Source organism: Acanthisitta chloris, unplaced genomic scaffold (genome assembly GCF_000695815.1).
Source record: "Acanthisitta chloris isolate BGI_N310 unplaced genomic scaffold, ASM69581v1 scaffold34512, whole genome shotgun sequence".
Lineage (NCBI taxonomy): Eukaryota > Metazoa > Chordata > Aves > Passeriformes > Acanthisittidae > Acanthisitta > Acanthisitta chloris.
Genome location: NW_008660539.1, coordinates 10,724 through 21,021, shown reverse-complemented (window position 1 = coordinate 21,021; position 10,298 = coordinate 10,724). Strand labels below are relative to the sequence as shown.

General features: G+C 41.7%; 1 protein-coding gene across 1 annotated transcript; it reads left to right on the top strand.

Annotated features, from left to right (window-relative positions):
* Nucleotides 1-4,552: 4,552 nt before the first annotated feature.
* On the top strand, nt 4,553-9,968 carry IRAK1BP1 (interleukin-1 receptor-associated kinase 1 binding protein 1; the record flags this gene model as incomplete). Its single annotated transcript, XM_009069843.1, has 3 exons — nt 4,553-4,618; nt 8,752-8,882; nt 9,655-9,968. Coding segments are annotated over 3 exons (468 nt in total), but the record flags the coding sequence as incomplete, so codon positions are not given.
* Nucleotides 9,969-10,298: the final 330 nt, after the last annotated feature.

Below are 10,298 nucleotides of genomic sequence, written 5' to 3'. Positions count from 1 at the left end.
TGCAGCAGCAGGAGCTTGTCAGGATGCCTGGGGGCAGCACCTGATTTCCATATACATTTACACAGGATTTTAATCAGGAATAGATGCACGTAGTGGCATTTATTTATAGTATGCTGTAAGTATATGCAGCACTTCAGAGCACAGAATCTGCTTTGAAGGCTGCAGGGGAAGTAAATTCGACAGGGAAACCAAACCCTCTTACTCAGCCCAGCTGCTTAAAAGTAGCATTTTTTTCCTCTTTCTCTAGGAGCAAACTGATCTTGTATTTACCACTTATGATTTACTTGGGGAGTGGTGTGGAGATGACACTTGTTTCCTTTAATCCCTGTGTCTAACAGTTGGTGTTGGCCATCTTGTTTAGAAGTGATAATGTTTGTTGTACCTGTCAGAGTTATTTAACAAAACAAACAAACCAGCTCACAAGTTATATTCAGTGAGTGGGCTCTGGGTTAGAGTTTGTCTGTGCTGGGATATATCCTTGGATATATCTGTTTTTCAAAACTGTTATCTGGGAGTCACAGTTAAGGATGCACATCCATACAGTCAGTTAAAGAAAAAAAGATGTGGAGTTTTGCTCACACAGTTACCAAATCTTCCAATGTCAATATAGCCTTGAATAATAAAAGTGTATAAGTAAACCTGTGTAAGGCATCACCTTTTTCAGACTCCATGTATTTAAAGAAATAAAGGGGATGATGAGGGGAGACCTCATTGCTGAATACAACTTCCTCACAGAGGGAAGTGGAGAGGCAGCACTGACCTCTTCCCTCTGGCAATCAGTGACAGGACCCAAGGGAATGGTCTGAAGTTGTGTCAAGGGAGGTTTAGGTTGGATATTAGAAAATGGTTCTCCCCCCAGAAGGTAATTCCCAGCTCCCAGGGCATTGGTCACAGCACCAAGTCTGACAGAGTTCAAGAGGCATTTGGACAGTGCTCTCAGGCACAGGGTGTGATTCTTGAGGATGTCCTGTGCAGGGCCAGGAGTTGGACCAGCTGCTCCTCAAGGTCCCTTCCAGCTCTGTATATTCTGTGAAATACCTCCAAAGTATCCTTACATTTGCTGAGTACAAATCTGCTTAAAATAACTGTTACATATACTTCTGTTAATTTTTGAATGGACATTAAGCAGCAGAAACTTCTTGACCGTAGGTTTTTGGGTTATCAAGGCTCTCATTTACTATTTCTTTAGTACTAAGGACAAAGATTCTGTGATCAGGTGGAAGAAACTAACTCTTTTGATTGTTTAAATGTCTTTATTTCTCATAATGTAAAGTTACATTGGGTTTAGCAGTGCAAATGTACAGGTAAAGTTTCAGAGACATTTTCAGATGTCTTCAGATTTTGTTTATTTATAACTACACATTTCAGCATAGTTTATCACAACAGGCATTAGAATACATTTCCAAACTGTAAACACTTTCTTTCACCAAGGCTTTGCTCTGGTATGTCATAAAGAGGTCTCGCAGTTTCGTTAGCCCATTAAGGAGAAGCAGAACAGGTAAGTTTGTGTTGCAGATGGGCTGTTCTCACTGTGCTGTTACATAGCTGTCTCCTTCAAGTGTGCTTTTGATAACTTAACTACTTAGTTTTTTTCCTGCTCTTTTCCAGGGAAAAGAGCAGTCATTCTTGTAAACAGTGACAGTGTTGTGAGGGTGACTGTGAGGAAGACATTGTTCAGAAGTGGCAGATAGGTAGGAGGAAGGCCTATGTAAGATTTTGTTCTGTTGAAAAGAAGTAAAATATAAGGCAAATCACAGTTCTAGACTTGATGTTTTAAGATCAATGGGATATTGAGTTTTTCATCTTTGTTTCTTAGAGTGCCTGCAGCAGTGATGGTTTATGCCACATAGAAACTAAGCTGTATAAGCAGAATGCAGGTGTGATTCTGTTAAGAGTTGTTCAGTGGCTTCTAGGGTAATGGAGTTACCAATATTGTTACATTAATTTCATTTTCTTACTGTGATTCTTGGGCCACGGATTTAGAAAGTGGAGAAAGTTATTCCAGAAGTCCCAAACACCTGACACATCACAAGTGTAGCTGCCCTAAGTCACAGTGAAAACTATTTTTCCTGTGGCTATTGCAATCAAATGGATAGTTCCTCAGCCAAAACACAAATAGTAGACATAAGCAGTAGGGAAAAAAACCTTTTGCTTTTGATGTAGGGTAAGTCTTCATTCCAATTTACAATCCTGTCATCTCCTACCTGTCTTTTCCATATCTTTCTCTGAACAGACTCTCAAACAGGAACAAAGTATTGAACAGGAGATATATCACAGAAGGCCACGTTGTTATGGCTTCAGCAGTTACTTCCTCCGTTTATCTTCAGGAACACATACAGCCACTGTCAAGTCTGGCGGGGTGAAAATGAGCTGTGAGGGAAAATTTGCAGTAGATGGTACAAAATGGTCTTTACTCCCTGCGTTGATCTTGCAGCAGCACCTGGAGCCACAGGATGGCACTGTCCTGACAGCCACGGGCACCGCGGGAGGGCTCGGGGGGACTTGGAAAGAGAACTTCATTTTAGGAGGGATTAAGGAGAGGGGACAAGAGGAAAGCAAACGCACTTTTTTCTATGTTTGCAGTTGTATTACAGCATGTAGTTCTGAGTTGCAGAAGTAAGCTTTTCCATGTGGTTGTATCTGTAAGATATATGAGAGCTCACAGGAAAAACTGATTTCTTGTCAGTTGTAATTAGATTTGGTCATAAATAGTAAGATTTTTCCCCATTTTGTAAATTAAATGAGCTGTTGGTGCTGGACTGACTTGATCACTCGTTAGCAAGCGCTGGCAGCCAGGAGGGCCAGCTGTGCCCTGGGGTGCATCAGGCACAGCAGCACCAGCAGGTCCAGGGAAAGGATTGTCCTGCTCTGCTCTGCACTGTGTGACCTCACCATGAATATTGTGTGCAGGTTTGGGCAACACAGTGTAAGAAAGATACTAAATTATTAGGGAGCATCCAAAGGAGGGCAAAGAGATGGTGAAGGGCCTTGAGGGAAAGCCATATGAGGAGTGGCTGAGGTCACTTGGTCTGTTCAGCCTGGAGAAGAGGAGATTGAGGGGAGACCTCATCACTGTATACAACTTCTTCTCTGAGGGAAGTGGAGGGGCAGCACTGACCTCTCCTCTGGCAACCAGTGAGTTGCATCAGGGGAGATTTAGGCTGGATATTAGCAAATGGCTCTTCCCCCAGAGGTGTTTGGGCACTGGAACAGCTCCCAGGGCAGTGGTCACAGCCCCAAGGCTGACAGAGCTCAAGGACTGTTTGGACAGTGCTCTCAGGCACAGGGTGTGATTGTTGGGGATCTCCTGTGCAGGTCCAGGAGTTGGACTAGCTGCTCCTCAAGGGTCCCTTCCAGCTCTGATTATTTTGTGATCCTGTGAAACCGCAGCTTTTAGTGACTAACTGGCCACAATCCTTGTCCTTACTGGATGAGATTATCCAAAACTAGGACTGTTGTGCTTGAATTTGAGCACTGCCAATCAATCATAAATTTGATATTTCAAAATTTGTTTCTTGTAGGGTGCTGTGCAATGTTAATTAGAGATCTAATTTCCATAGAATATTTTAAAAAGAAAATGCTTCTCACAGTTAATGTCATTTACATAAACTTCTGCATGCTACATGATAAACTTGAAGATTTGAGCCTCTGTAGGAAATATTCTGACACAAAACATCTTTTGAAATGTGTCAACACTGAAAGCAAATATTGTTTTCCTATGCAAGTATATTTAGTAAGTAAAACTTTTTCAGTAATTGGAAGGCTTAGTATCTGCTTCCCTACAGTTCCTGGGTATTAAATCCACAGTTACATTTACAATTAAGTTGTAGGCTTTGCTTTTTGCCATGTTAGAGTAAGTTTACAAAAAATTGTTCATTCAAAACTGTTTGCTGCAGAGTGAAGTGAGTGAAAGAAATGTGTTTGTTAGACCACTAGCGAGCTGGTCAAATATTCAGAGGTAGCTGGAGTTACTCTGTGAGTCTTGCAGGGTTTGCTAGTGCTCTGTGCAGACATTATGTTGAATAACGTGGCTGCTGTTGATGCAGAAGTATCACCGGTGGAACAGCCTTTTCTGAGAGTTACCACTCTGCCAGGAATAACTGATACTCAGTTGTTGTTCACATGACCTTGCCACAAGCTGCTACTGTTAAACTATCTTAAAATAGAGTCCTGGAAAGCACTTGTCACATACTAACTTTCTAAAGACAATTAATTGAAGCTTCTAGTTTTTTGCACCAAGCAAGTTACACACTAATACACACAGCTTCTACCTAGCAGTCACTTTTAAGACCTAATTGTTTACTTCAACTGAATAGCAGCAAAATTACATTATAGGCCTGTTGTATAGTTTACTTTGAAAAATGTCAAGAAGTCTTTAACTTCCAGCTAGTTTTTAACTGAATATACTTGCATGGAAAATTTCAGAATTCTGTTGCAAAGTCATAAGTAATGTGCCAAAACAGTTCAGTTTTTGTAGGGCACCATGTACATACATTTCCATCAGATGCTTAATTTCTGTCTGTTAAGATTATGTTCCTCTACTTTGTTTTAGGAAGAAAATATGACTGTAACAGAGGATTTTAGTAGAGTAGAAAATACTTACCAAATGGAAGCAGAGGTATGTATGCAACCTAACCAAAAACAGTAATGAAAGAATGAGAAATGCAAGGACTGATGGAAATGTGCAGACTCTATTCTCATACCAAGGAGCATAAGGGCAGTGTAGTTCAGAGAAACTGCTGAAGGACTGCAGTTCATAGCAGAGTTCAGCTGCAGTCTTCTGTTGTGTGCAGGACTTGTTTTCTTCACAGAGAATGTGTGCTTTGTGAATGTTACAGGGTGCTGCAGACAGGCAGATTTGGTCCTGGGGCTCTGCAAGTGTTGTTCTGTGTCAGGATAAGCAAACCAACAATGCTGCACTCTCCTTCACCCACAGCCCTTCCTGCCCTGTGTCTTGTGAGGAGCTGGTCACTTCAGAAAGCTGCCCTAGTTAAGAACTGTTTTTTTCCCCAGGTTAGCTTTTATTTTTGTGTAGCTCCTTGAACTGGGGGCAATGCAAAGCAGAGGACAAGAGTGGATGGGGACAGCAGTGGTGTGGCAGCCTTAACCTAGATCTGCTTAAACCACAGCACCTGCACTTTTGGTCTGTCCTACCATCAGCTTGCTCCACATAAAGCAAAGCTAATTGTTTCATGGGTAATTGAAATTCTGTAGGTAAAAAGTGCTCTGTGAAAGCCAAACATTATGGGAGTAATCCCATTTACTTTAGTGGCTGCTCAAGGGAGTATATTTTTGCACGTTCATGCTATAGTAAGAAATAAATGCTGTGCTGGAAACATTCACTGAGGGAAATTATGGGTGTTCAGCCAATGTATTTTTTTGGAGCATGAAACTTTAATCACTACCCAGCAAATTTACAGATTCTTACAAAGTAGACCTGGATGCTTGCAATAAAATGATAGCTGTTTTATAGAGCTGTGGTTTACAGTCCTCTTAAGCAGGTTCAGCCTCCTTAGTTTACTTGCTTTAGGGCATATTCTCACCTAAATAACACCAATAAATGCAGGAATAATGACAAATTTGGAGAACAAAATTTGGATTTTAAAATGAGTCTTAAGATACTAAATGGCGTGCATCAGTGTCATGTTCTGAATGACTTTAGCTTCCTCATGTAAACACCTTGAGAGCTTAAATCACCATGTTTTTTGGATGGCCTGTACTGAAAAATTAATAGCACTAGATTTGAATTATTTAGGCTACAGACAAGCTTAGGCTTACAACTTCAGTCTTTCGTGGTAACTTCACCAATCATCTCTCCGCTGCTATTAATTTTTACACAACAAAGCTTGTATGTGGAAAGCTAATTACTTGGATTTAGTGTTCATTTGTAAGCAGCTTGGACCAGCAGTAATTGCTGCCCAAAAGCTGCGTGGTTGCCTAGGCCTCGGGGGCTGGAACTCGAACAATCCAGCCACAGTGCTGCTGTTTTGGCTGCCCTGCAGGCTTAGGGAGCTGCGTGGTCACTCTTTATGCAGAGATTAGTTTCTCCTTGCTTCTCCCTTTATGTATATACTTGTTTCATTAGTGCAGCTTCATAAACCAATGAGGTTCCATTGTCCAGAGTGTTTGCATACTTTAGCAATGGAAATGAATTTAAAACTTAACTTCCACTCACTTTTTTTTTATTAAAGAATTTGCCATTATACTTGTGTTCTACGTAAAATCTTGCAAGTCTTGCATTGCTGCTCTCTATAAAGTCTTTTTACCATTTGTCTACTGTCATAGTTTTCAGAAGTCTGAAGAAATTCCCAGACAAGTAGCTATTTAAAGTATAATGAAGAATTCAAGATACGCATTCAGCTGTAAGGAGATAAATTTTAATTCATGCTATAACAAAGGAAAATATGCAGAAGAATGAAGTTGTGTATGAGATCACAAAGCTCTCTAATATCTTAATCATAATAGTTCATTTATTGCATGAGGATCTCATGGGATGAAGATTATGTTGGTTTTGTGCATTTCTTAATACACTTGCCTCCTTCTAAATCATCACTTCTTGTCCTTTACAGCCTTAGCCAAACCTTGGAATGGCTGTAATAGTTTAGCATACCCTTATATTACTTTTTCACACTTTGTCCTTGATAAGCCATGAAGTTGAAACACTGCTTTGCATTTTAATGTATCCCGTGTAAATGTAAGTGGAATTTATTGGCTCCAGCTCTAAGCAAAAATTGTGATTTTTAGCAGGGGTGTGCAACAGCAAAATTCAGCAATTGCTCAGTTTTTCCTGCCCCTGAGGGTACTTGATTAAATGCTTCTTTTCTAACAATAAAGTGCCCAGAACTGCCCCAGTCTGAGCATTTTATATCACCTGCTTAAGACCCATGGTTCTTTTGTTTGATCATTCTTTGGTTTCATCCCCTTGAGGGAACTAATCTTGTAAATGCTGATAGCAATCTGGAAAACACTATGACAGTCCTCACAGTGAGACTTTCAACTTTCCACAAAACGAAGCTATGACAGTTTCCTGGCAAAACACCACAATGGGATGTGTGCTTTTTATATGCATGGCAAGAACTCCCACTGAAGAAAGAAATCTAGGTGTGGTCTTGTCTTCAGTCTCTGTTCAGATGGATATTGCACCTTCCAGAAAGTGATGGAACTCCCAAGGTACCGATAAAGAGTGTGCAGTGAGGTGAAGATGCAAACTTGGTGTGTGACCCTTTGTCCATGTAGAAGATAGAGCTGCTTTGCCACTCCATTTCTAAGACCCTAAGTGCAGCTTTGGCTCAGTGTGTGAAGAGCCACTGAAAGGATCCAAGTCAGGATGAGCTGCAGGTACTACACTGAGAGCCTGTCAAGGGTACAAGGTGTGTGCATTAATTACTTTGTGATAATTGTCAATAGCCATTTTTTGCCTTACTCTATGTAGGATGTCGCTCCCTGCTCTCTCCCTGAGACACTCAGCTTCCTTGAATTATCTCATTTTCCACACGGTGAATCCATGGAACGCACACAGGATGTTACTGCAGTGCAGCTGACATGCCATAACTTGGATTTCTGTACCATATACCTTCACTGGAGTAGATTGCTGCATGGACTGCAGAAGTCACAGGGTTTGGCAGGAGAATTTTCTTTACTGCAGGTTCTGTTCTCCACCCCCTTGCTGAAGTTGGAGATAAGAGAGGTGGTGAGCCTGACTTGTGGTGAGAGCACTGTACTGGGAAGGGAAAATGAGGTTTTAGTTCTTCTAAAAAAGCATGTGGGATCCAGGATTTCTGATTCCTGAATGCTGGATCACCTCAGTGTCATTACAGAATCACAGAATCAATCAGGTTGGAAAAGATCAAGTCCAACCTGTGACCTAACACCACCATGTCAAGTGGGCTGTGGCAGTACGTGCCACATCCAGTCTCTCCTTAAACACCCCCAGGGTTAAACCACCTCTCTTTAAACACCCCATTGATTCACTCCTGACAGCTGTGTTCTGCCACAGACAGAGCCTGGCTCCTGCCTGGAAAGTTGCCACCTGGCTGGCACTTCCCTTCAAGGCTTGCAGGGCTCTGGCTGGAGGGGTGATAGTGATGTCTGCTTTGTAGCATTTAGGAAAGCAGCTGAATTCCTGATACATCTGCATTCAATGTTTTTATTGCCCAAGCCACAGCCAGCTTGGTGTTTAAACTGTTTTTAATCCACGTCTGAAGTGCCCAATTCTCTGTATGCACTGCAGCAAGTCTGTTCAGACAGCAGCATTTTAAACCCACTGCAAGCTGAACTGGGCTGGGCTTCGTTTAATCTCATATCTTGGGTTTCTTGAACCTAATGCTTGGAATGAAAATGTAATTTTCCTTCTTGCACAATGTTTTCCACATCATTTTGCTTGAGCTTCTGCATAATTAACATCTAGTGATTTAAAAAGGGAAGAACCAGGATGCATCTAGTCCTGTGTCTCAAAGAGCACGTTCATTCTTCAGATTGTCTACATACCAAGAATGCCATACTGCCTCACGAAAAGGGACTTCTTAATCCTGTTTCAAACCATTTAATTAACTTCTTTCAGTTGCAAATCTAATGCTGGTCTCTAGGGCTGTATAAAAGTCTTCTAAGTAAATAAATGTTGGAGTTACACACAGGAAGAGTCTGTTTAGTTACCTTGTACACGTCTGGCTCTATACTGGTTTAAATACCAGTGTTGAGTCACTGGGGAAAAATGAAGACAATGACTCATATGATGTCTGTGTTCACTCCCAGGTCTGTATCATATTCAGTGATTTTGGGAAAATGCAGAATGTTTGCAATCTACTCACTGAAAAGTTAGGAACCTCTGTTACCATCAGTGCCCCTCATTTCTCCCACCCTCCAGAAGCCATAGACACCCTTCGGTAAGTTCTCAGGTGCCACAAAGCTGACATGGATGTTGTTTGTAACGGGAGCAAATAGTTTCCTTTGCACCCATTAAAATTTATATTCAAAGATTTCAGTATTTGTTTTAAGTATAACTTAAAAATAATGTTGTTCAGCCTAAAAGATAGAGCTTGTTCTAGTCCCTGTGCAAAAGCAGAATGTAATAAAAAGTATTTTCCCTCTGATTTCCATTGAAAGTAAAATCTACTGTGAATATTAGGTCAACACAGAATTGTCCATCTTCCACTGATGTGGGAGGGGCAGAAGGAAGTTTAACCTTGGTTGGGGTTTTGCCTCTTCTTTAACAAAAAGAACTATGCCTGGTCCAAGAAGCAAGCTCAGCTAGCTGCTGCCAGTGATCCTGGAGATGCCCAAAGTGTATGTCAGAGGGATCTAGGCAGGAGGTCAGGGAATCAGGCCAGTGGGGTTAAACAGGTGCTAGTGTGCCTTACAGCTGGGCCACCCAAATGCCTGGAGCAAGGGTTGGACTCCTGCTCTGCACACACAGCAGGGATGCCTGCAGCATGCAGGTGCTAGAAATGCATGACCATAGCTGGTGAGGATGCTGACTTCTCCACACACTGTCCCCTAACGACCACGCTACGGCCCAAAAGCCAAGGGAAGGTTGATGGGCCTTACTGACTATGCAGCCACAAAAGCTAAGACATTAAAACCACAGAAAAAATCTTGGCAGGAATGTGTGCATCAGTTGGCTCTGCTGGTTATTGTGCTGCTGCTTCTGCCTCTCAGCCGTCAAGTCTGCGTTGCTGCTGTCAGAAACACTCGGCGGAAAGCGCAGGAAGTCTGTCACCTGTTTGGCCAGTCCTTGGGAAAGCCTTTATGGATAAAAGAAGAAGAAACAAAAGAATGGGGAGGCCACATAGACTGTCACCTGTCACACTCCCCTGACTCACTGACTCTGCAGGAGAGAATCCAGAGTGCTACTGCTTATGCTTCTTGTCGAGTGTGTGCTGTGTTTGAGATAAAGGGGAGGGAAAACAGAAGAAGCAAATTGCTCTAGAAACTTTCCAATCCTACACATTTTCTTAATAAAGTTTTTATACTTTGAGTTTTTTATCAGTGTTTTTTACTTCATTCTTACGGTAGCTCTGTCCCCTAAAATTAAGGTTGCAGTTAATTCTGAAGCTACAGTCCATAACTGCTTATTTTCTTCATCTGCCCCCTGTCAAATGACAAGATACTTGATGTACAAAACCTGTGGTACTCCTGGCTGAAACAGGGTTACATTTGCACCTTTCTTCCCAGATCTGGAAGGAAATTAATCCCCATCCTGAGTCGTGCTAAACTTAACATGCAGCATATCCATTTCTAACAAAATTGAGTGTTCAACATAAAACGTGCTTAGGAATGTTTTATTTCAGCGTAGGAAAAAA